The sequence below is a fragment of the Hyaena hyaena genome, unplaced genomic scaffold (assembly GCF_003009895.1).
Source record: "Hyaena hyaena isolate Hyena2069 unplaced genomic scaffold, ASM300989v1 scaffold_10, whole genome shotgun sequence".
Classification (NCBI taxonomy): domain Eukaryota; kingdom Metazoa; phylum Chordata; class Mammalia; order Carnivora; family Hyaenidae; genus Hyaena; species Hyaena hyaena.
In genome coordinates this window covers 6,686,842-6,710,975 of record NW_024080642.1, presented here as the reverse complement: position 1 = coordinate 6,710,975, position 24,134 = coordinate 6,686,842, and the positions used below count along the sequence as shown (strand labels likewise).

At 54.3% G+C, this 24,134-nt stretch overlaps 3 protein-coding genes and 1 long non-coding RNA gene across 6 annotated transcripts in view; 3 read left to right on the top strand and 1 right to left on the bottom strand.

The window, feature by feature from the left end:
• The window catches only part of PRPF8 (pre-mRNA processing factor 8), a 34,104-nt gene extending 27,359 nt beyond the window's left edge, over positions 1–6,745 (top strand). Inside the window, exons 33-43 of the mRNA XM_039253068.1 lie at positions 130–367; positions 470–598; positions 1,429–1,542; positions 1,622–1,795; positions 2,102–2,295; positions 3,033–3,272; positions 3,369–3,510; positions 5,537–5,677; positions 5,813–5,952; positions 6,055–6,257; positions 6,405–6,745. Of these exons, the coding sequence (XP_039108999.1) occupies positions 130–367; positions 470–598; positions 1,429–1,542; positions 1,622–1,795; positions 2,102–2,295; positions 3,033–3,272; positions 3,369–3,510; positions 5,537–5,677; positions 5,813–5,952; positions 6,055–6,257; positions 6,405–6,559 (1,870 nt within the window). The 3' untranslated portion in view covers positions 6,560–6,745. The remainder of the gene's footprint in view (positions 1–129; positions 368–469; positions 599–1,428; positions 1,543–1,621; positions 1,796–2,101; positions 2,296–3,032; positions 3,273–3,368; positions 3,511–5,536; positions 5,678–5,812; positions 5,953–6,054; positions 6,258–6,404) is intronic.
• On the bottom strand, positions 5,690–7,797 carry LOC120245898. Its single transcript, XR_005531927.1, has 3 exons — positions 7,732–7,797; positions 7,332–7,405; positions 5,690–5,806 (listed from the first exon to the last, which is right to left on the bottom strand). It is a non-coding gene; the product is annotated as an uncharacterized LOC120245898 (long non-coding RNA).
• On the top strand, positions 7,461–11,087 carry LOC120245890 (Rab interacting lysosomal protein). 2 transcript variants are annotated; one of them, XM_039253115.1, is made up of 9 exons: positions 7,461–7,937; positions 8,012–8,105; positions 8,190–8,296; positions 8,388–8,633; positions 8,825–9,048; positions 9,474–9,596; positions 10,245–10,328; positions 10,603–10,689; positions 10,721–11,087. In XM_039253115.1, the coding sequence occupies exons 1-9, from the start codon at positions 7,710–7,712 to the stop codon at positions 10,887–10,889; spliced, it is 1,362 nt and encodes a 453-aa protein (XP_039109046.1). In that variant the 5' UTR covers positions 7,461–7,709; the 3' UTR covers positions 10,890–11,087. The 2 variants fall into 2 exon arrangements, with proteins under 2 accessions (XP_039109046.1, XP_039109039.1); XM_039253108.1 differs by having other exon boundaries at positions 8,921–9,048; positions 10,603–11,087.
• Positions 11,088–11,127: 40 nt separating this feature from the next.
• SCARF1 (scavenger receptor class F member 1) lies at positions 11,128–21,729 on the top strand. 2 transcript variants are annotated; one of them, XM_039253085.1, is made up of 11 exons: positions 11,128–11,639; positions 12,121–12,182; positions 12,428–12,529; positions 13,430–13,955; positions 15,646–15,864; positions 16,264–16,392; positions 17,146–17,249; positions 17,743–17,863; positions 19,140–19,261; positions 19,346–19,492; positions 20,161–21,729. In XM_039253085.1, exons 1-11 carry the CDS (start codon positions 11,233–11,235, stop codon positions 21,006–21,008), a joined length of 2,787 nt encoding a protein of 928 aa, XP_039109016.1. In that variant the 5' UTR covers positions 11,128–11,232; the 3' UTR covers positions 21,009–21,729. The 2 variants fall into 2 exon arrangements, with proteins under 2 accessions (XP_039109016.1, XP_039109027.1); XM_039253096.1 differs by having other exon boundaries at positions 19,383–19,492; positions 20,161–20,366.
• The last annotated feature ends 2,405 nt before the right edge of the window (positions 21,730–24,134 follow it).

The window sequence follows — 24,134 nt, the reverse complement described above, 5'->3', positions numbered from 1 at the left end:
TACATGTTTTTTAGTTTGTTTGTGTGGCCCTTTCCTCTTCTGGTTGACTTTTTCTTCCTTGCCTCTGTGTATATGGGCAGACACTCATCAGCCTGGTCTTCACTCTCCTTGCCTCTTCTGTTCTCATAGTGCCTATGGAAACTGGTTCCCAGGCAGCAAGCCTCTCATACAGCAGGCCATGGCCAAGATCATGAAGGCAAACCCTGCCTTGTATGTGTTACGTGAACGGATCCGCAAGGGGCTGCAGCTCTATTCATCTGAACCCACTGAGCCCTATCTGTCGTCTCAGAACTATGGTGAGCTCTTCTCCAACCAGATTATCTGGTTTGTGGATGACACTAATGTCTACAGAGTGACTATTCACAAGGTGAGGATTAGAAGCAGCTTAGGGATGTGGGCAAATGTGTACATAAGGGAAACGCAGGGTGGTTGTGTCTAGGCCGCACTAACTGATGGTATCATTCATTAGACCTTTGAAGGGAATTTGACAACCAAACCTATCAATGGGGCCATCTTCATCTTCAATCCACGCACAGGGCAGCTGTTCCTCAAGATTATCCACACATCTGTGTGGGCTGGACAGAAGCGTCTGGGGCAGGTGAGCTGGTTAAAGGGTCGAGAGGCTACCCCTTTTTTTCGGGGGAGGTGTGTCGGGGGGGGGCAGGAGGCCTCGTCCTGTTTCTCTCTCTGAGGTTAAGTGTGTCTCATTTGAACCTTTGCCCTGAATTACTTGGGGGGTGTTCTGCAGGGCGCCCAGCACTGTGTGAGGTCCATCGTTACCTACCGGTTGGTCTCTTCTGTTTCCTGAATCTCCCGTCTCTAACCTACCTTGAACAAGACTACCAAAAATCATCTTTGTAAAGGGAACAAGAATTCTTCAAGCATCATTTTTACCAAGTCTCTACCTTTTTCTATCTAACCCTTTTTTCTTGCTGAATTACCTCTTCTCTGGCTCTCTAGACACTTGGTAATCTGGCTGTGCTACCACCTGTCCAGCTGTGGTTTCTCTTCCTTTAAACCCTGTTTCCTTTTGCAACAGCCAGGATCCTGCTATCCCCAAACTCTGACCTTCATTTCCACTTCTGTGGCTTTGCTCATATATCTTTCTAGAATGCCCTCTCCTCTTTACTATGTTAATCAGTCTTCCTCATTCCCTAAGACCTGTTTCTGTGTATAGCTTTTTATCAATTTAAGCCCTAATTTGATTATTACATAATCAAATACCAGCTTGTGGTGTAACTTGCGTGAGTTTTGTCTGACCAGCTAGGTCTTTTGGGCAAGGCCATTTGACACTTTTTTTTGGACCTCCAAAGTACCTGACTTTCAATAGCAGTGCGCAGCAGAAACAGAGGTTGCTTATTTTTTTTGTTCTAGTTGACCTGCAGTGGTAGGGACTCAGTTTCCATTTCTTCCTCTCTCCCTGTTTAGCTGGCTAAGTGGAAGACGGCTGAGGAGGTGGCTGCCCTGATCCGATCTCTGCCTGTGGAGGAACAGCCCAAGCAGATCATTGTCACCAGGAAGGGCATGCTGGACCCACTGGAGGTGAGAGGTGGGTGAGGTCGAAGAAAGGAGGGCCGAGATGTATAGGCTGTTTCTAATCTTGGACTTGATCTTGTCTCAGGTGCACTTGCTGGACTTCCCCAATATTGTGATCAAAGGATCGGAGCTCCAGCTCCCTTTCCAGGCTTGTCTCAAGGTGGAAAAGTTTGGGGACCTTATCCTTAAAGCCACTGAACCCCAGATGGTTCTTTTTAATCTCTATGATGACTGGCTCAAGACTATCTCATCTTACACGGTATGAAACTACCTAACAGAGAAGGTTACTCTAAGAGGAGTGGGTTTGGGGCTGTAAGACAATCCTGTTCCTGCCTTAGGTTTTCCCCAGGTCCCCTATGGGGCCGTTGCACACCTTCAACCTGCAGATGAGATGTTCTGCAGTTCTGTGTTCTGCATATAAAGTTGACTGGGAGAGCAACAGAAGCTGTACCTTAAGAGTTTGAAATCAATTTCTAGGTTCCCTGAAAGGGTAGAAATGCGGGAAGTTGGGGGGACATGAAGTGGCTGACCCCACCTACCCCTTTATTGCCATATCTTTTCTCAGGCTTTCTCCCGCCTCATCCTGATTCTGCGTGCCCTGCATGTGAACAACGACCGGGCAAAGGTGATCCTGAAGCCAGACAAGACGACTATTACAGAGCCACACCATATTTGGCCCACTCTGACTGATGAGGAATGGATCAAGGTGGAAGTGCAACTCAAAGATCTGATCTTGGCCGACTACGGCAAAAAAAACAAGTGAGCACTGGCAGTTGGGAGATGCGTGGGACATCCTAAAAGGGTGAAATAAATGGTTCAGTATGTGGTTTCTGGGTCTTTTGAAACATTTAGGCTCAGGAATTTCTCAAGGACTTGTCCCGGAGATACCTACAGAAAAGAGATACGCAGTGTCTTCAGGAAATATAGAAAATGTCAATGTTTCAGGGTTTCGGTCTGCTTCTTGGGCATTGTTTCATGTTGCCATTTTGAGCAGGGCATTTCTTTACCATCCATATGTTACAGGAAGTTTTAGCATCCCAGATCCCCAGGTACTGCTGTTAATAACACGCACGCCCCTCTCCCTGTCATTTGGGCAACCCAAGAAAATGTCCATAGGTTTCCACATACCCCCTAGGATGACTAAGGTGATTGACTGACACTACCAGCGATGACTGAGAACATGTTCTAAGGGTTTCTGTGTTTGAGACTTGTCCTATAAACCAGGGCACTTCTTGTCAAGGAGAAGAGGGAGATCTTAGTACTGAGCAGTGTGAGCGCTGCTGAAAGGGTATAGGTGCACAGCGCCGTCCTGGGCTGTGATAAATCTTCTTGGTATTGGGACACCCCCACTTCACGCTCCCTTTATAATTGCCACTTGAGGATTGTCTGGGGTAGGGGTATGGAGTCCCCTGTCCTACCAAGTTATACTCTTGCCATTGAGGCATGATTGATGAAGGGGAAGAGATCTTGTGGTGTGACCCATGCTGTCCCCGCAGTGTGAATGTGGCATCACTGACACAATCAGAAATCCGAGACATCATCCTGGGTATGGAGATCTCGGCACCATCACAGCAGCGGCAGCAGATAGCAGAGATTGAGAAGCAGACCAAGGAACAGTCACAGCTGACGGCAACACAGACTCGTACTGTCAACAAGCATGGTGATGAGATCATTACTTCAACCACCAGCAACTATGAGACCCAGACTTTCTCATCGAAGACTGAATGGCGGGTTAGGTACTGTAAGGGGCCATGGGGTAGGGATGGCAAAGCCTACTGACGTTGCCTGAGGTGCTAGGCTGGAGAAATGCTGACATTCCCCACTGTTTTTAGGGCCATCTCTGCTGCCAACCTTCACCTAAGGACCAATCATATCTATGTTTCATCTGATGACATCAAGGAGACTGGTTATACCTATATCCTTCCCAAGAATGTACTTAAGAAGTTCATCTGCATATCTGACCTGCGGGCCCAAGTGAGTGAGTGTGCACAGCTAAGCCATAGTGTGCCTGGCATTTTATGTGCCTAAAATTCATCTGAATTCAGGGTATGTAAGAATGGCCAAAACAGCAAGGAGGGTTTTGCCTCCCATCAAATACATAATGCTTTAACGTTATAAAGCTGTGGCAGTTAAGAGTTCCAGACATTTTTGGAAGACGATAGTATACAGTCAGAAAGGGATCTTTATGTATTTAGTAAATGTGTATCAGATCTGTAGGATTAAGGATGCCTTAGGGTACTGAAACAGTCAGAACCCTGCCTCACAACTTAAAAAATGCAGGCGAAGGGGCGCCTGGGTGGCTCAGTGGGTTAAGTGTCTGACTTCAGCTCAGGTCATGATCTCACAGTTCGTGGGTTCGAGCCCTGCGTCTGACTTTGTGCCTACAGCCAGCTCAGAGCCTGGAGCCTGTTTCGGGTTCTGTATCTCCCTTTTTCTCTGACCTTCCCCTGCTCACACACGCGCGCGCGTGCTCTCTCTCTCTCTCTCTCTCTCTCTCAGAAATAAAAACATTAAAAATAAATTTTTAAAAAAACGCAGGTGGAATAAAGTCTCAATGTAAAATACTAGGTTGTAGAGTATTAGAAGAAAATGTCTAATATCTTAGTGTTGAGATTTTTTTTAGTTTATTTATTTTGAGAGACAGCGTGAGTGGGGGAGGGGGAGAGAGAGAAAGGATCTCAAGCTGACATTCCAGAGCCCAACTTGAAGCTTGAACTCATGAAATCATAAGATCATGACCTGAGCTGAAACCAAAAGTCGGATGCTTAACCAACTGAGCCACCCAGGAGCCCCGAGATAGCCTTCTTAAGATATAAAACCATGGGGCACCTGGGTGGCTCAGTTGAGCATCCAGCTCTTGATTACAGCTCAGGTTGAGATCGCAGGGTTGTGAAATTGAGTTCTGCCTGTGGCTCCACACTCAGTGCAGATTCTCTCTCTCACTCCGCTCCTCTCCCATGCATGCACAGTCTATCTACAATTAAAATTAATAAAATAACTAGAAGAATAGGCAAAGAATATGAAGGTAATTCAGAAACAACTATAAATGGCAAATGTAATATGAAAAGATGCTTGGGGGGGCCGCGTGGGTGGCTCAGTCTTTATTTCAGCTCAGGTCATAATCTCACGGCTTATGTATGAGTTTGAGCCCAGCGTCAGGCTTTGCACTGACAGTGCAGAGCCTGCTTGGGATTCTTTCTCTCCCTTTCTCTTCTGCCTCTTTCCTGCTCCTGATCACATTCTCTTTCTCTCTCAAAAATAAATACTTTGAAGAGGTGTTTGGCCTTACTAGTAATCAGGTAATTCATTGTATACAACACCCAATTTGTGGCCTCAGGTTGGTAAATTTGAGAAGACTGTTAGTATCTTGTATCGGTGGGTTTATAGGACACAGGTCCTCTTTGTCGATGGCCGTGTAAAATTTAAAATTCCACCTAGTGGTGGATTTAAAGATGTGTTCTTCTTGTGAAGCTTCATGAACTGTGTGTTGGTGTGCTCATTTATTTATGGATACTCCTTAATCAGCCGGGGACCATGTGAGCAATGCAGGTTCCTGGACCCCACTCGAGATTCTTTTTTTTTTTAATGTTTTAATGTTTTATTTCTGAGAGAGAGACAGTGTAAGCAGGGGAGGGTCAGAGAGAGCAGGAGACAAAGAATCGGAAACAGGCTCCAGGCTCTGAGCTATCGGCACAGAACTCGATGCGGGGCTCGAACCCACAAACCGTAAGATCATGACCTGAGCTGAAGTCGGCACTTAACCGACTGAGCCACCCAGGCGCCCCACCCCACTCGAGATTCTGATGTGAGAAGTCCAAGGTTAAGGGTCATGTTTAACGTTTTGAACAAGCACCCCAGGTGACTCTAATGCAAGAGATTCTGATCACATTTTGAGAAACTGTCCTTTGTTCTTGGGGAAGGGAACGAAACACAGGGCTGACAGCCCAGAGTCTGGAGTGGTGCTAAGAATCGTTCTGGTTCTTCACCCTTTTGTTCCCAGATTGCAGGGTACCTGTACGGGGTGAGCCCGCCAGATAACCCGCAGGTGAAGGAGATCCGCTGCATCGTGATGGTGCCGCAGTGGGGCACTCACCAAACCGTGCATCTGCCTGGCCAGCTGCCCCAGCATGAGTATCTCAAGGTCAGTGGGGGTGGGGGTGATGGGAGCTTTCTTGTGTCAGCCTGGTGGGAGGAAGGCAGCGTGTTGTTCTCATGGGGGGTGAGTCCTGTCTGTAGATGGGACTCCAGATAGCTTCTCACCTCTCTTCACCTATAGGAAATGGAACCCTTAGGATGGATCCACACTCAGCCCAATGAGTCCCCCCAGCTGTCACCCCAGGATGTCACCACCCACGCTAAGATCATGGCTGACAACCCATCTTGGGATGGCGAGAAGACCATTATCATCACCTGCAGGTAGTCTTGGGCCCCTTGGGGAGGAAATGCGGTGTGGCAGACCTTGCCACACAGGGCCTAGAAGGGCGGCCCGAGCTCTGACTGTCTTCATCCCTCTGTCAGCTTCACACCAGGCTCCTGCACGCTGACAGCCTATAAGCTGACCCCCAGTGGCTATGAATGGGGTCGCCAGAACACGGACAAGGGCAACAATCCCAAGGGCTATCTACCCTCGCATTATGAAAGGGTCCAGATGCTGCTGTCAGACCGCTTCCTTGGGTTTTTTATGGTCCCTGCCCAGTCCTCATGGAACTACAACTTTATGGGTAAGTTCAGCCTGAGGAAGAGGGACTACGGTTAGGCCATCACTGTTGGCACTTGGGGCTTGACTCCGGTTTGAAGATGGCCCGGAGGCCCAGGCTGGGTGACGCGGGTGCACTTTGTTAACACTGGACCTTTCCTCCCACCCCCAGGTGTCCGGCATGATCCCAACATGAAATACGAGTTGCAGCTGGCAAACCCCAAAGAGTTCTACCACGAGGTGCACAGACCTTCCCACTTCCTCAACTTTGCTCTCCTGCAAGAGGGCGAGGTCTACTCCGCGGATCGAGAGGACCTCTATGCCTAGTTGTATCCTCTCCTCCCCTCCCCCACTTCAGACGCTCCACAGGCTGGAGCCTTTTACCCGCAAAGACAAGCTGGTGACATTCAGCAGCTTGGCCCCCTCTTCCTCTATTTGTGCTTCTTGTGTTATTGATTTCTGGTGGCTTGTAGCCCTGAGCGAAGTGTATTAATAAATTTTGTATAAATAGGAGTTTTGGGGTTTGTTTTCCTCCTGAGCTCAAATTCTGGATGCAGGAAGGCTGGACTTGTTCACAGCAGCATGCTGGCCTCAGCCTTAAAGGGGTGTGAGCCTCCTATTCAGGGGCTGTGGTACTGAGTATCCCTTAATGAACCGAGGTGGGGTTGGGCTTTCACACCCCTACTGATTGGCTGTATTTGTCAATAATCGTCAAAATATTTGCAAACCAGGGCGGGCACCTGGGTGGCTCAGTCAGTTGAGTGTCTGACTTGATTTTGGCTCAGGTCATGCTCTCACAGTCATGAGATCAAGCCCTCTGTGCTGGGCCTGGAGACTGCTTAAGATTTTCTGTCTCCCATTCTCTTTCCGCCCATCCCTGCTCTTGCTCACTAGTGCTCTGATTTGCAAACCAAATCGCTCCTATTCGACATCCTTTGGAACAATTGCTGCCATTTTCTGAGCTTGTGGATTTTCCCTTCCCAACTGTGGTGCCCAACCTAGCCCCTTAAGCTTTGTGTCACTTCTGGTTGGGGAAACAGGCACATGGCTGGACAGATGGGCTGTCTCTGAGGCCAAGGACAACCCTCCTGCGTCTCACCTCTTGCCTGTAGTGCTTGGCAGCCAAGTTGAGCCTCATGACACCAGACACTGGGGTGGAGCCTGGACTGAACGCTGTGGGGAGGGATTGACAAAAGTGACCAGTTAGAGCCCTGAGCCTCAGCTCTGAGACGCCTGGCTGGAAGCAGGCAGTCCTGCTTCCTGTGACCTTGGGTACTCTTAACAGGACAGGACCCCGGGGGACCCAGTGCACTACCTCCTTACCCACGCCTTTTCCCTTAATCGCTCCTCCTCTGTCGCTTCTTCCCCGCCCTCTACTGCCCTAAACTGCTTCCTGGGCCGGAACTGTTTGGCTTTTTCCTGCCCCAGTTAGGGTTGGGGGTGGGGAGAGCGTCGCAGCCCTTGGCCTTCTGGGGCCATGGAGCCCAGGGGACCGGTACCCGGGGTGCCTGGCTGCGGGCCTCGAGTGGCCACCGGGTCAGGGACGGCTGCGGAGCTCGTGTACCATCTAGCGGGGGCCCTGGGCACGGAGCTGAAGGAGCTGGCGCGCCGCTTCGGGCCGGAGGCGGCGGCCAGGCTAGTGCCGCTCGTGGTTCGGGCGCTGGAGCTCCTGGAAAAGGCTGCGGTGGGGCCCGACCCCGACTCAGTGAGTCACCGCCCCCTCCCCTCGCCACCCGCAGGGCTGGTGGGAGCGTAGCGCTCACAGCCTGGACTCCCCAGCTGCAGGTGTCAGCGCAGCAGGCCGAACTGGAGCTGCGGCGGCTGCGCGAGGAGAACGAGCACCTCCGCAGACAGCTGCGCTCTGGGCCACAGGGTGAGTGCGGGCACCGCCACGGGGCGGGGCGGGCCGGCCCAGGGCCTCCTCCCCAGGCCGCTGCTAAGTTCGTCCCCTCCTCAGAGGAGCGCGCTCTTCTGCGGCAGCTCAAGGAGGTGACCGACCGCCAGCGAGATGAGCTCCGGGCGCACAACCGCGACCTGCTGCAGCGCAGCCAGGAGACCGAGGCGGTGAGGGCGGGGCAAGGGGCGGGGCGACGAGCGGGGCTCTCCACCTCCCCCATCGACACCCCGCCTACCTCCTCTTTTGCCCCGCCCCCAGCTTCAGGAGCAGCTGCAGCGCCTCCTGCTGGTGAATTCAGAGCTGAGGCACAAACTGGCCGCGGTGCAAACCCAGCTGCGTGCCGCGAGGGACCGCGAGAGTGAGCGGGAGCTACAGCGCCAAGGGGCAGTGGCACTGGCTCGAGAGCCGGCGCAGGACCGGGCCAAGGGGACCGGGTATGAGCAGAGGCAGGAGCCGGAGCGGGCACCCGCTGACGCGGGAGCCCCAGGGAGCCCTGAGGACCTGGTGAGTGCCCAGAGCAGTATTCGCAGGGCTGGAACTTGGTGGGCACTCGGGAAAGGTTTGCTGTGCTGCGTTAGCAAGTCCACCGGGAAGTTGGAAGGTGGCCAACAAGTGTGCGCCCCCCAGCCGGCCTCTGCTCTCACTCTCGGCCAGAGCTCTGGTCTATCATCTGTTGCAGCACCCTTGTCTCCCAGGTCTCCCTGGCAGTCACTTGCCCTAGCACTCCTGTGATGGCCTGGGGACAGGGGACACCGGCAGAGGCGCGCCCACCGACCAAGCCTGTCCTTCAGCCAGGGCGCCCCTCCAAGGTAGGACAGTGCAGCTTCAGTCGAGAGGAACTTGAGCAGATCCTTCAGGAGAGGAATGAACTCAAAGCCAATGTGTTCCTGCTGAAGGAGGAGCTGGCCTACTTCCAGAGGTGAGGGCGGTGGGCGGGGGCTGGGACGATGGCGGTGGGGGACTCCACTCACACCTGTTCCTGGGCCTCAAGTCACCAGCTTCATGTTTTGGTTCACGGATACAGCCACAGTGACATGTGCCAGGCACTGTGCCGGGCACTGGGAGGATGCCAGTCACACAGCGCCTGCCCTCCGGGAAACTTCTTCCACATGAGGGAGGAGGTGGTACAGAAAGTCACAGCAGTGCTCAGAGAAGTATTCCTAGGAAAGTCACAGTAGTGCTCAGTGAAGTATTCCTAGGAAAGGGCGACAACGAGGCTAAGGTCTGAGGGGTGTGAGCAAGGCAGAGTATTTAAAAATGGGGGAACAAGATGCATAGGTACTTGGAGTGAGACCTACCATGGGCATTCCCACTGCTTACTGGAGCCTGCTGCCTCCTCTGTAGGGAGCTGCTCACAGACCACCGGGTGCCCGGGCTTCTGGTTGAAGCCATGAAGGTGGCTGTCAAGAAGCAGCGGAAGAAGATCAAGGCCAAGATGTTAGGGATTCCAGAGGAAGCAGAGAGCAGGTAAGTCCCTGCCTTCATTCCCACTAAGCCAACTCCCCTTGCTCTTTCTGCTGAGCCTCATGTACCAGCCTGGTCATGCTCTAACCCAGTCTTGTCACCCCTTGAGCCTGCCACCTGAGCCTTCTTACTCCCTGAGCCTGTCACCTAGTTACTTCTTAAACCTGCTAACCTGGCCCGGTCACCCCTGGGCCTGCTGTCTGGTCTGTCCCGCTGAACCTATCACTCCGGACTGGGCACCCCCTGGGCCTGCCACTCCGGCCTGGTCACACCCTAGCCTGCTGCCCTTCTCTCCAGATTGCCCTGCTTCCGCTTGCCATGCTCACTGTACCTCCTGATAAAGAAACCTGGTAGCGCTGCTTCTCCGCATTAATTTTTTAGTTTCCTGTCTTGGCTGGATCTGTTTGTTCTCAGAAGGTTCAGGCTGTCGTTACAGCCATGTCAGGGCATGCTGTCAGGCTATAAAATAAAAGCCTCAAGATGTCCTTCATCTCCCCAGCACCTCCTTCTCTCTAGCCCCCAGGGGCCCAGAGTCACTCTGTCCTCCCTTGGCCACTCCTGGGCGCGGTGCAGAGGGCTGAACATAGCCGGACTCCTGGTGTCCCCTAGGGCCTTGATTAATGACCCTGACATCTCTTCTCTCTGCCTCAGTGACGATGAAGACAGCTCATGGCTCCTACTCTCCAGTGATAAGGAAGCCCACTCTCCACCCATTGAGTCCCGAATACAGAGTTTGTATGTTGGGAGAAGAGGAACGGGAAAGGTTGAGGGGGTGAGGGAGGGCCCCCACCTTTATTCTTTCCCCCTTTCCTGCTCCACTGACATTCGTTTCGCTGCGCTGAGCTCTAAGCGTGCCCGTCCCACGCTGGCCCTGGTCCCTTTGCCCCCTCGGTACCTCAGGCTCCCCTTTCTTCCCGTTGTATCCCTTTCCTCACCGCCCCCTGCCCTCAGCCCGTGTCATTGGCCCCTCTGGCATCCAATTCAGCGTGCCTCTTGGTTCTGCGCCCAGGTTTGGCCTGTCCTATCGAGGTGAAACAGAGGCCCCTGAAGCCCAGACCAGCAGCATGGCCCCCAGGAAGCTAGGGGGAGAAGAGGAGGCCCCACAGCCACCCCACTTGGATCCTGCGGGCAGCCCCACAGTCCTCAGCTCCTGACCAGCCTTGCTCTGCACTCGATGAACATCTTTGTCTGGGGAGGCCTCGGCTGCCCCAGAGACCTGACTCTGGAATCCGGCCATGGGTAGATGTGTGGCCTCCAGTAAGGGCAGGGCTCCCCCCTTTTCCAATCCTGGCCTGAGCCAGGGCACGATGAAGAGCTCAGCCTTCCTTCCTTCCCTGTATCTCTGTGCCAAGCCTCCGGGGTCAGATAAAAGCGCTTCCTCCCCGAGTCTCCATTTTCCCATTCATGAAATGGAGAGCTGACTACCTACCTCCCCAGGGTTTATGCGAACGGCCTAAGCCAATGTAATAAAGCCGCTGCCCACGATACCCAGAACCGGCTCCATGTCTGTGTGTTAGCGGTCTGCCCCCGCCTGGCTCTGCCGGGACCGAAGGCAGGCCGAGGTTTCCTCCCAGGGTCCTGTTGGTTGTTGGTGGGGAGGCGTCTCCCAGCTAGGGCCTCCGTTGGGTGGTATGACCTAATGGAAAGATGGGGCTCCCACTCACACCCCACACCCTCGCCTGTCCCCAGTGCTCTGGGATTTGCAGCTCCGGCTTCCTGCCCCCTCCAGACTGAGACCAGCCCCTCAAGCCTCCACTCAGCCTTCGCTTTTCCTTTCTCTGGTGTCCCGGCTTCCCAGCACCCGCCCGCCCTCTCAGGGAGGTGCCTCATGGCAGCCCGCCCCTCGGCACTGGTTTCCTCAGGAAAGGCCTTGGAAGGAAGCAGGGAGGGGGTTGGGAGCCGTGGGGGCCAGACTAACCCAAGCCTTCCCGCTGGACTGGCCGCCATGGGGCTGAGGCTGCTGCTCCCGCTGTTGCTGCTCTGGACCCAGGGGACCCAGGGGGCCAAGCTGGACCCCAGTGGGCAGCACGTCTGCGTGGCCAGCAGGTGGGTTTTGGTAGGAATCTGATGCGGGGTGGGGTGGGGTGGTGCCTGAACTGGTATGGCAGCATTGCAGGCAAGGAGGACATGAGGGAAGAGGTCATGGGGCTTGGGGACAGCCGGGGGGGGGGGGGGGGCACACGTCTGAACTTGGGAGGGCCAGGGAAGGAAAGGGAAGGGACTGGGGACACTGGGGCTGTGACTCTCGGCTAGGCCTGCCTGAGGGGGTTGAGGCAGCCTTGCACANAGGAGGACATGAGGGAAGAGGTCATGGGGCTTGGGGAGGGGGGGGGGGGGGGGGGGGGGGAGTCAAGGCAGAAGGTGGGAGGGCCAGGGAAGGAAAGGGAAGGGACTGGGGACACTGGGGCTGTGACTCTCGGCTAGGCCTGCCTGAGGGGGTTGAGGCAGCCTTGCACATCTCAGCCAGAGACAGTGATCCACCTGCGGAGCCAGCCTGTCCCCCAGCTGACCCCTCTCTGCCCCACAGCCCCTCTGCGGAGCTCCAGTGCTGCCCAGGCTGGAGGCAGAAAGATCAAGAATGCACTGTCCGTGAGTAGTGAGAACAGATCCCCACCCGAGAAGAAAGGAGGACACAGCCCCCTGACCCTTCCTCCCTCCCCTCCTGGGGCCTAGTTCCCCTCCTGAGCCCTAGGGCCAGGGTCCACGCTGACACCACCCGCCCCCGCCCCCGGCCCTGAGGGAATGGCAGGGCGCTGGGAGCCAGTGAGAGGGGCAGAGTGTCCCCTGGTTGTGCCATGCCACCGTCCTTCCCACCTGGGTGGGGTGTTTTTCAGCCATCTGTGAGGGGCTGGATGCCTGCCGGGAAGACGAAGTGTGCGTGAAACCAGGCCTCTGTCGATGCAAACCTGGATTCTTTGGGGCCCAGTGCAACACCCGTGAGTCCTGAGTTTCATCTGGAGGACGAAGTTGCTAGGCAGAACTGGGGAGCGGGGAGGCAAAGCAGGTAGAAATGTGATCTCAGAACAGCGGGGCCAGAATCCCTCCAAGCTTCCCTGAGGAAATTGAGACCCAGAGTCAGGAAGTGACGCATTCTTGGAAGATGCCTTGAGTCATCTGGTTCTTACCCGTATCCACAAAGCTCTACCCACAGCCTCAGTTCTGGGCCCTTCACCATCCACAACTTCTCAGAAGGGATGGTGGTTATCCCTGTTGATTGCGAAGTGGACACATTCTCAGTGTCCCGCACACGCACTTTACACTTGCGTGGAGGGTGGAAGGAGGTCCCTGGCGGGGCTCTGCCCTGCGGGGTAGAAAAGACAGGCTTGGTTAAGGGTTTGGTGGCCAGGATGGCCAGAGAGTAGCCATCAGGAATCAGGGCTGAGAGAAGACACTAGGGGGAAATGTGGCCTCTCCTGTGACCCTCACGGTCAGCATTCAGGTGCAAGGGGATGGGGTGTGTGTGTGGCGGGGGACACTCAGATGCTGTGTCATCTCTGGTGGGGTGGAGGTGGAGGGAGAGAGGTGGGCATGAATGAAATCCTACTTGTGTGTGACTCTGGGCAAACCTTTTCCCACTCAGGAGCTTTAAGTGTGTTCTGGAGCATGAAGTGGGAGGCTGGGCCACTCCAAAGGGTTTCTGTAGTTCGTGAATCCGAGGCAGGAAGTGATTTGTGCCCCAGGAGGTTAGGCGGCCAGATGTTCAAGGGTCTGTCTCCGGCTCTTGGGAGGGTGGGTCTGGCGCCCCTCTCCCTTGCGGAAGGGGGCGTGGAGCTGAGATCCGTCTCTGGCCCCGAGCCCACAGACCCCTTTACGTTCCCCGCCCCCCCCCCCCGCAGGCTGCCCGACTCAGTACTGGGGCCCCGACTGCCGTGAGAGCTGCGCCTGCCACCCACACGGCCAGTGCGAGCCGACCACGGGCGTGTGCCACTGCCAAGCGGACCGCTGGGGCAGCCGTTGCGAGTTCCAGTGCAACTGCGGCCCCCACGGGCGTTGCGACGCCGCGACGGGCGCGTGCCGCTGCGAGCCTGGCTGGTGGTCACCGACTTGCCGCCGTCCGTGCCAGTGCAACCTGGCGGTGGCGCGCTGCGACCCAGCCGACGGCTCCTGCCGCTGCGAGTCGGGCTGGTGGGGCCGTCGCTGCAGCTTCCGCTGCGGCTGCCACGGCTCGCCGTGCACGCAGGAGACCGGCCGCTGCCTCTGCCGGCCCGGCAGGTGGGGCCCCGAGTGCCAGCACGAGTGCGAGTGCGAGCGCGGCCACTGCAGCGGCAGCTCCGGCCTGTGCTCCTGCCCCGCCGGCTTCCGCGGCGCGCACTGCGAGGTGCCCTGCCCCGCCGGCAGCTATGGGCGGCACTGCCGCGACAGGTGAGGGGGGGCGCGGGGCTGCGGGCAGTCCCCGGGGGGCGGGTGCGGGGGGGTGCGGGGGGGGCAGTCCGCGGGCGGGGGGCGGTTCGGGCGGAAGAAGGAGCCGAGGGAACCCGAGAGAAAGGGGATGGGCCCGGCAGAGGCCGGGGCGAGGGGACAGCGTCGCGCGGTGCCCTCCGAGAAAGCATCCAAGGACGGGATGAAAGGGGGAGAAAGACCCCCGATGCTCCTAGGTCCAGCCTCGCCCACCCTGCGTCTGGTTACCGTTAAACGAACAATAGGAGTACTAGCGAGCTATACTTAGGAACAGATAAAAGATGAACTACGTGACGGAATGATTGTAGGGTCCCTTTTAGACCTGGTGGCTTTCAAACTTTGGCCGACTCCACCCATAACAAGAAATGCCTTCTCGGAGTCCCTGGCTGGCTCATAGGTAGAGTATTTGACTCTTGATCTGGGGCTTGTGAGTTCAAGCCCCATGTTGGGCGCTGCGCATGGTGCTTGCTTAAAAAACAAATAAAACCAAACAAAACAACGACGGAAAGAAATGCGTTTTACATCCCACCTATCTTATTCACGCATCTCTGTGGTAAAAGCTTAACTAGACAACATATATTATCTTTGCTTCAGGTATATAATATGTATTACGTGTATATATACAGTATATATACACATATGTTTTCTATTTTCTGTTTTTTTTCTTTTTTTGATGCTGGTCTGCTAAGTTGATTTTATGAAAAAATGAATCTGATCCAAGCATATGACTCCAGATAATTATCTGGAGGGAAACTTGTCAAGAAACTGTTAACAATCAATGAGAAATTAAGGTAAACCTTGTTGGAAAAGTTGCTAAGAGAGTAGATGCTAAGAGTTTGCATCCCAAAGGAAAAAGCCATCGTTTTCCTTTTTTTTTTTTTTTTTGTACCTATATGAGGTGAGGGATATTAACTAAACCTACCGTGGTAATCATTTCACAATATATGTAAGCCGAGTCATCATGCTGTACACTTTAAAGTTGCATACTGTCAGTCATATTTCAAAAAAAACTGGGGAAAGCATTTCTTAATACATTTTTTAAAAGCATATTTATTGAGAGAGAGAGGAATAGGGGCAGAGAGAGAGGGGAGAGAGCTTCCCCAGTAGGCTCCACACTATAAGCCCAGAGCGGGACTCAAACTCACAAACCGCGAGATTGTGGCCTGAGCCGAGATCAAGAGTCCGAGGCTTAACCACCTGAACCACCCAGGTGCCCCAGCCTTTTTTTTTTTTTTTTTAAACATAGGATAAACTTGAAATTATAGTGATGAAAACATACATTTTAAATTTTTATGGATCCTCATGTTACAGGATAGAAGACACACTGAGTCACATTGATGCCAGACCTCAGAGAAGGTGTGGGTAGGAGGGAGAGAGGAGAAAGGATAGGAGGGAGGAGGTTGGCCAAGGTAACTTGGCCACTTTGCCTGGGCCGACCCTGGGGCCCTGGGAAGGACGGGCCCTGAAATGGGAAGTTGGAAGGAGAGGGTGGGAATGAATCCTACAGAGGTCATCTGTCCAGCCTTTTTGCTATACAACATGGGGAAACGGGCTCAAACCTTCCTGAGTGTCCTGGATGCTCTCTGGTGTCCCTGGAGGCCCGGGCAGACATTCCATCCGTGGGCTCCTCACCCGTGGCTCCTTCTCTTCCCAGCTGTGGCCACTGCAAGCAGAACAAGCCATGCTCTGCAGACACAGGCAGCTGTGAGTCCTGCGAGCCGGGCTGGAACGGGACCCAGTGCCACCAGCCCTGCCCATCTGGCACCTTTGGCGAGAGCTGCCGGCAGCAGTGTCCCCGCTGCCGGCTGGGAGAGGCCTGTCAGGCGGACACTGGGCACTGTCAGCGCTGCGACCCTGGGTGGCTGGGGCCCAGGTGAGGGGGGCGGCCTGTTTGGGGTGGGGTGCCCCCTCCTTCAGGATCCTCATTCCAGCTCCGGGATAGCTGGCCCCTCCCCCAGCGGGGGCCCGCCTCCTGGCCAAGACTGAGGGGAGAGGGAGGGGTGCCGATGGGGCCCCGGGCAGGGCTCTCTTCCAGCTCCCTCACCACTCCGGTATCCTGTTCGCTTCTCCCTCCAGGGATCTGTAGTCTGTCACCTGTGGGGTTTGGCCCCAGGTTCAAGGCCCTGTTTACACCTGAGCTTCTCTGCCGAGGCATAGACAGTTGGGGGCCTGAGTCCAGAAGCATGGTGGAAGATGGGTGGGACCCTTCTGTGGGGGGTCTGCCCTGCCAGGCCTGCTGTGCCTTCCCCTTCCGAGTCTTGCCTCACCTCAGGTGTGAAGACCCCTGCCCACTCGGCACCTTTGGGGAGGGCTGTAGCTCTACCTGCCCCACCTGTGTTCAGGGGACCTGTGACGCTATGACTGGGGAATGTGTCTGCGACGCTGGCTACTGGGGACCCAGGTGAGAACTGGGGCCGGGAGGGGAGGCAAGGGCCTAGGTCAGGCCTCTGTGCAGTCTGTGTCCTAAACTTCCCTTCCTGGGCTTCTCTGCCTCCCGGATACCCACCCAGCATGCTCATAACTGAGAAGTTCTTTCTCCTCCTGTTGTGAGGTCTGCATCTTCTGAAGAAGAGTCAGAGCGATGCTTAATCTAAAAGGCCTGGCTCTGGAACTAGGCCAGGAAGGAGCGGAACTCCAGCTCCTTTGTTGTTTCCCTGAGGTCTTCAGGTAGTAAAGCATAATCAAGGTCAATGAGTCCAGTGTCCGGTTTTCCACCTCTAGGACAGAATGTTGTATCAAATGGAAGAGACCTCATTTTACAGAGGAGAGGACCGAGGCCCTAGAGTTTGGGGCAGGGCTGGACTCAGACCTCCAGACCCTGAGGACATTTCTCTGGATGCCATTGGCATCTTGCTTATTTCACATTGGTGCTGGATGGGCCAGGGACCAGGATCATGAGGGATGGATCTTGCCCAGAGATTATACCCTGGGGGGCTGGGGATCAGCTTGTGGGTGGCCTCTCTGGAAGATGGGCTTAGGGATGAGGGGGTTCTCCCAAACACGGCCAGGGGTACCTAGAATGTCCTCAGAGGTCGAGGAGCCTGTCTGCATGACGGGTTGGGGAGCAGTGCCTGGAAGTCTACCTTCCCCTGCCCCCTGCCCACCCCATCCCTTCTCACACAGCCTGCAGCCTGTTTCTCTTGTCACCCCTTAGCTGCAACACTTCGTGCCCATCTGGTTTCCATGGCAACAACTGCTCGATTCCCTGTGAATGCCCAGAGGGGTCCTGCCACCCTGTCTCTGGGGTCTGCCATCTGGGTAAGGTGGAAAGGAGGGTGCGGGGTGCAGTAACCAGGGGAAGACGGGCTCTTTATACGGCTTTGGGGACGTATCTCTTGCCAGGGAGGCTGGGCTCCCTTCAGAGATGTTCGCTGTACCCGAAATCTGCAAGGATGGTCGGGAGGCCCCTGAAGATAGGACGCAGCCCCTGCCCGCCGAGACGCCAGGCTCGCGTCCAGGGCTCGCGTCCATGAGCAGGCAGGGCTGGGTACCGGGACGTGTGTCAGGCGTGACAGCTGGGAGCCAGAGCTTGTGGAACAGGCCACGGACCATGAGGAGCAGACAGGGTAGCAGAGAGGCTGCCTTGGGGAGAGGGCCTCCAGCTGAGCAGAGCCTACATCTCTCTGAAGAAGGGGAGGGACCACTGGTGGAAAATTCCAGGGGCGGGGGGGCAACTCAGAGCTGGAGATGAGACGTGATGTGTGGAGGCCAGGAGGGCCCTGAACTTGCTGCCGTCCCCCGCTCTCCCCAGGGCCTCGCAGTCAGGACGCCGCCCTCATCGCAGGCACCCTTGTGCCTCTGCTGCTGCTCGTCCTGGGCATTGCCTTCTGCGCCTACTGCTGCTGGGCCGCCCGGTCACACCCCAAGGAGAGGTGAACGCTGGCTCATCCCAGCTCAGGCCTCAGGGTGGGAGCAAGGTGGCATCTGGTTTCCTTCCAGGGGCAGGGGAGGGCTGGCCTCGTTGCACACTTAGGTCAGAGGGCACGAGGTAGTTGGCAGTGGCCATGGCCTGGAGCCACCAGGTCAGCTGCCTGCCTTCTCTGGCCAGTGTACGAGCTGCATGAGGGTGAGCATTGGGCGCTGGGCACCAGGCTGGCAAATCTCAAAGCTGCAGCAGGAGGCCAAGGGTTTATTAACAGGGACCAGAGGGGGAAGGCGGGGAAGGCGGGAGCGGCAGGGCAGCTTTGGGCAGGGAGGGGAAGAGACGAGACCTCAACACCCCCCCACCGCCTACCCCCCACAGGAGAGTAATACAGGAGTCTGAGCAGTCGTTTATCAGAGACGGTGGCTTTCTGAGAAAAGGAGATAATAGGAAGGATTTGGGCTCACGGGGGCCCGCTGCGGGGGAATATGGCTTGCAAAGAGCTTTGTTCCTTTACAGAATCTCTTAGAGACTCACAGCAGCAAGGTTGAAAGCAGGGAATGTGGGGGCAGGAGGATTAGCATTCTCAATTCACAGAGGACGACACGGGGGGGGGGGGGGGGCCCAAGGTGACCCAGCCTGTGACTAGCCTGCACCAAGTCCCTGCTCTGGTGTTCTGGATTCTGTCCGGTGCTCTCTTGTTACTTTGTGCACTGAGCCTTGAGCTCCGTCGGCCTCTGTGCTGCAGGGGAGTCACAGATGGGCACACCCAGCGGCCCCTCCCCTGGAGCTGAGAGCCTGGGGGTGGGGCAGAAGACCCTCCCAGGAGGATAGGAACCATACAAAGGCTGTCAGAAATGGTAACAAGGAAGCAGCTTGTGGGGTGGGGTCAAGGACAGGCTTCCTGGAGGAGGTGCCACTTCCACAAATAGAGCTGAGCTGGGACTCAGGGCGATAACACAGAGCTGCATTTTGGGGAAGCTCACCAGGTGCCTGGAGCCATGCTGGGTCCTGAAAAGAGGCCTCATAGATAGGAGTTGTCCCCACTTTATAGATGAGGAAACTGAGGCCCGGAGAGGGCAAAGCCTGAACCAGAGTGGCTACCCGGGTCTATTTGAGCTATGTTGCCCTCTGGGACAGGCCCAAATCTCAGGCTCAATACTTTGGGTTTTACTCTGTAGTCAAAAGGAACCGCTGAGGTAGGTCACTGTGTCAGCCCTTTGCTTCTTCCCCGACCCTGCCCCAACCCATGGTCTTGTGCACTGACTGCCCTCCTTTACCGTCAGACCGGGAAGAGATGGAGCTGCCGTGTCCAGGATGAAGATGCAGGTCTGGGGGGCGCTGACCAGCCTGGGCTCCGCACTACCCTGCGGTTCCCTCAGCAGCCACAAGCTTCCCTGGGTGACCGGTGAGTGTGGGTGCTGAAGGTCAGGGGCTGGGACGGGACAAGTTCTTCCACGGAGCTCGGCGCCTGACCCACAGCCCCCTGCAGTCTCACACCACGACCCGGAGATCCCCTTCAACCACAGCTTCATTGAGCCGCCCTCCGCCGGCTGGGCCTCAGACGACTCCTTCTCTTCTGACCCTGAGTCTGGCGAGGAGGACGAGAGCCCTGCCTACTGCGTGCCACCCCAAGAAGGTAGCCCCCCCCCCCCCGCCCGCTTGGCCCCGAGCAGCCCTGCCCACTACTTCTTTATTCCTTCAGCAAACGTGTATCAAGTGCCCATTCAAGTGCAGATCAGTGTTCCTGGCTGGCGGATGTAGTAAAGAACAAGACAGGGTTGTGTCCTCACCAGCCTTCTCGTGTGGTGGGCGGTGACCAGACACGGGTAGGAGCGAGTGATGCATGCTTTGATGGACGACATACAAGTAGGGCCTCACAGTCCAGCCATGTCGGGGGTGATCAGGGTCAGGGAAGGTGTCTCCGTGTTCGTGATACTGGAGCTGCGTTTGCCAGACTCAGGAATCGGGAGCCAACAGAGTGCGAGTTAAGGTGGGAATGGTGTTTCAGGATGAGGGAACAATCCACATGAAGGTCCAAGGTGAGAGGGACATGACTGTGTGGCACCGAAAGGGTGCTGGCTTAGTTAGAGTGTGACATTAGTTCATAGTGGGAAGGGGTGGGGAGAAAAGTGTGTGTGTGGAACGAGTAGGGTCTACCCGAACAGGCCCTCCCCCTGCCTCGGTACCCTCACCCTCCTCCTCGCCCCATTGACGAGGGTTCCCAGAAGGTGCTAAAAGGAGTAAACGGGACGGACTGGGGTGGCCAGCCCGGCTTTGGCCAAGCTTTCCTGTCTCCCCTGCCAGGGCTGGCCACTGTGGCCCACGGAGAGTTTCCGGAGGCCAGCCTGGCTGCAGGTCCCATCCCTCCCCCTGAGGACGCCTCGACACCGTTCCCCATCCCGCGCACTTCCAGCCTAGCACGGGCCAAGCGGCCATCGGTCTCCTTTGCTGAAGGCACCAAGTTTGCGCCACAGAGTCGCCAGAGCTCAGGGGAGCTCTCCAGTCCTCTCCGAAAGCCCAAGAGGCTCTCGCGGGGGGGCCAGCTGAGTCCCGAAAGCCAGGAGGCTGAGGAGTCCGTGGACCCAGAGAAAGCGGAAACGGATGAGACCCTTCCTGGTGCTGCCAGCCCCAGGGATTCAGCTGCTGGCCGCCGGCGGCTCCCACCTGGCGGCCGGGTGGTGGCTGAGCGCGTGGAAGCCATTGAAGGCAGTGTCTCAGAAGGCTCAGGCTCTGTGACCACGATCTATATGCTGGCAGGGACACCCCAGGTATCTGAGGGCCCCGTCCGGTCTGTTCTCCGCCGTTTTGGTAGCTTCCAGAAAGGCCAGGCAGAGCCCAAGGTCAAGAGTGCCATCCCCAAGCCTCCGCGCCGGGCCCTAAGTCGAAATAAGGGCAGTTCCGGGCTGGCCTCTGGCACTGCCAGTCAGAGTCCCAACTTAGGCCGGAATGATGAGCTCACTAGAGCCTCGGAGTCTGCAGGAACCGGGCCAGAGGAGCTAGGCGATGGCACCAAGAGCTCAGGGAGGGCCCAGGGGCTGGCCCCTGAGGGGGGCCCCCAGGAACAGGATCCCCAGAAGCTGTCTGAGGAGGAGGGGCAGGAGGAGCCCCAGTATGAGAATGTTGCACCCATCTCTGGGCCACCAGCACCCTGAGAGCCTTGAATTTGGGGAGAGGGAAGACTGTGGATGGGGGGTAGGCGTTCGGACCGCCCCTGGCTCCAATTGTGTTTTGCTGGAAAAAGATGCCAGGGCCAGGAAGGACATACCAGAGCCTCTGCCCTTTCATGGAGGAGCGTCAGAGTTGGAGGCCAGTTGGCTCTGGGTCCTGGCAGTGCTCTGGGAGTGGACTGGGAGGCCTGGGCAGAGACCCTATTGGGTGGGGCCAGCAAGGGGAAAGAGGTGACTGCGGGGACTTTTTCTCTGTTGTCCTGGACTCTGTTTGCCCCAAAAGGCTATTCTTTTCTTCATTTGCAAAACATTTTTCTGAAATGGGAAACAACCTAAATGTTCGATGATAGAAGATTGGTTAAGGAAAGATTGCTTATGTTACATTCCTAAACAGCACGAGAAATCATGTCGTGTGAGAAGATTTCATATGCGAAATATGGGACACTGTTGATGTTTTACTGTTAAGTGTAAAAAGTCAGTTTTCCTTTTAGAAATCTCATTTCCTTTTCCTTCAGGATACGTGCTTTGAATCCTTCCATTTGGCGTATGTTTTATGATTGTTTGACAAACTTTTATTTTTAAAGGATGTACATGCATAAAAAAGATTTGGGAGCAAGGCATCAAGTGGCCTTTTTTATTTTCTGGGAGATGAGATTGTGGCTGATCTTTTCTTCCTTCATAAAATTCTGTATAATTTTTAAATTTCCTATAGTGAACATTCTTTTCACTTTTCTCCCTAGATTTAACTTTTTTTACAAAAAAATCATAAAAAGCAATGTTTTTTTGTTAAAAACAAAGTGCTAACATTACAGATATGTATAGAGTAGAAAGGAGATTTCCCCATTCCCCAGGGGAGTCTGAGGGACAGGGGAGGGGCCAGACTTGTCATCGAATGCCTTTTGGTTCTGAATTCTTTTCTTACATACTTGAATTACCAAGTCAGGACCAAAATACCAGTTTCCCCTTCGATCCTAGCGCTCAGAGAATCCTGCAGACAGCTTAGATTATGTTTTCCTGTGCACGTACCATTGTACAATTTGCTTTTTTACTGAAGTATACCCTGGATATCTTCTGATGTTAGTATTTATAAAGCTACCTCTTTTTATTAAAAAGTGGCTGCACGGGATTCCATTATGTGGAACTAACACAGGTTATTTAAGGCATCTCCTACCCATGGGAATTTGGGTTGTTTCTAATTGTTTTGATACAATAAATGATGCAGTGTACAACTTTGTCCGTATATCTTTTGACGCTCATGGAAGTTTGTATTAGAGATTCCAGCAAGCAGAATTGCTGGGTTGCAGGGTAAGAACGTTAAATAAACATTTGGGTACTGGGCGCCTGGGTGGCTCAGTTGGTTAAACGTCCAACTCCTGCTTAGGTCATGATCTCACGGTTCATGGGTTCTAGCCCCATGTCGAACTCTGTGCTGACAGCTCAGAGCCTGGAGCCTGCTTCAGATTCTGGGTCTCCCTCTCTCTCTCTGCCCCTCCCCTCCTCATGCTCTGTCTCTCTCAAAAACGAATAAACATTAAAAAAAAAAAAAAAGTTAACATTTGGGTACTTACTTCAAATTGCCCTCCAAAAAAACTGCATGGTTTTGCATTCTCACAAATGATGATAGGATCTGTGTCCCCACACCCAGTCTAATAGGTTGAAATGGTGTCTCATTATTTTAGCACCTTAAAAATAATAAAGTGATAACATGCTGAAGCTCCTTAAGAAGTTACAATCTTTGTACAGATAAAAGTGTTTTGCCTTTGTTTTTTAACCATCAAAAATTATGTCTTTAAAATGTGAATTTCGGAGTGCCTGGGTGGCTTAGTCGGTTAAGCGTCCGACTTTCGCTTAGGTCATGATCTCGCTGTTCGTGGGTTCGAGCCCCACGTCGGGCTCTGTGCTAACTGCCAGCTCAGAGCCTGGAGCCTGTTTCAGAGTCTGTCACTCCCTCTCTCTCTGACCCTCCCCTGCTCACGCTGTCTTTCTCTTCTAGAAATAAATAAAAAAACATTTAAAAAAATGTTTTTAAATGTGAATTTCTATGATTATCCTAAGGTTGAGTTGCTTCTTATGTCTTTGATAATTATTTGTATTTTTTCCTATGAACTATCTGATTATATTCTTTCCCCAATTTTTTTTTTTTAAATGTTTATTTTTGAGAGAGACAGCACGGGTGGGGCAGGGGCAGAGAGAGAGGGAGACTGGGGATCCAAAGTAGGATCCAGGCCCTAACAGCAGAGAGCCTGATGCGGGGCCTGAACCCACAAATGGTGGGCTCATGACCTGAGCTGACATCAGATGCCTAACCTACTGAGCCACCTGGGTGCCCCTCTTCCTCAGTATTCAGTTGAGGTGTTTCTCTTCTCCTCGATCTAGAAGTGCCTTTATGTATATCAAGGATATTAATTCTTTGCCCCATTTGTGATTGGTCGGTTAATGATGCTTATAGTTTTTCTTTTTCTTTCTCTGTAGAGATTTTTTTAAAAATGTTAATGTCTATTTATTTTTGAGAAATCGAGACAAAGCATGAGTCGGGGAAGGGCAGAGAGTGAGGGAGACATAGAATCCAAAGGAGGCTCCAGGCTCTGAGCTGTCAGCACAGAGCCTGATGCAGGGCTGTGAAATCATGACCTCAGCCAAAGTTGGATGCTTAACCAAATGAGCCACCCAGGCGCCTGAGAAATTAGAAAAATTTTTTTCAGTGTTTATTTGAGAGAGAGACAGAGACAGAGAGAGAGAGAGAGAGAGCAGAATGCAAGCAGGGGGAGGGGCAGAGAGAGAAAGAATGAGACAGAATCTAAAGCAGGCTCCAGGCTCCGAGCTGTTAGCACAGAGCCTGACATGGGGCTCAAACTTGTGAACTGAGAGATCATGATCTGGGCCGAAGTCAGACACTCAAATGACTGAGCCACACAGGTGCCCTAGCATCCCAGAAATTTAAAATTTTAATTTAGATGGTCTTTTTGACTTAGGAGTTTCTTGTGCTTAGTGGAAAGGTCTTCTCTACCTTAAAACTGGTAAAATAATCATCTGCAAGTTTCTTCTAGTACTTTAAGCGGTTTTATTTCTTTGATTTGCCAGCAGTGCTGGCGTTGGAGCTTTAACACCTTG

What these genes read in the sequence shown, in the direction of transcription:
- SCARF1 (XM_039253085.1), top strand. Translation starts at nt 11,233, where the DNA reads ATGGAAAGATGGGGCTCCCACTCACACCCCACACCCTCGCCTGTCCCC. An exon ending in CTCTGGGGTCTGCCATCTGG is followed by an intron (nt 17,250 to 17,742) that starts GTAAGGTGGAAA and finishes CGCTCTCCCCAG; the next exon opens with GGCCTCGCAGTCAGGACGCC. An exon ending in CGGTCACACCCCAAGGAGAG is followed by an intron (nt 17,864 to 19,139) that starts GTGAACGCTGGC and finishes CTTTACCGTCAG; the next exon opens with ACCGGGAAGAGATGGAGCTG.
- LOC120245890 (XM_039253115.1), top strand. Translation starts at nt 7,710, where the DNA reads ATGGAGCCCAGGGGACCGGTACCCGGGGTGCCTGGCTGCGGGCCTCGA. An exon ending in GCTGCGCTCTGGGCCACAGG is followed by an intron (nt 8,106 to 8,189) that starts GTGAGTGCGGGC and finishes TCCCCTCCTCAG; the next exon opens with AGGAGCGCGCTCTTCTGCGG. An exon ending in GAGTCCCGAATACAGAGTTT is followed by an intron (nt 10,329 to 10,602) that starts GTATGTTGGGAG and finishes TTCTGCGCCCAG; the next exon opens with GTTTGGCCTGTCCTATCGAG.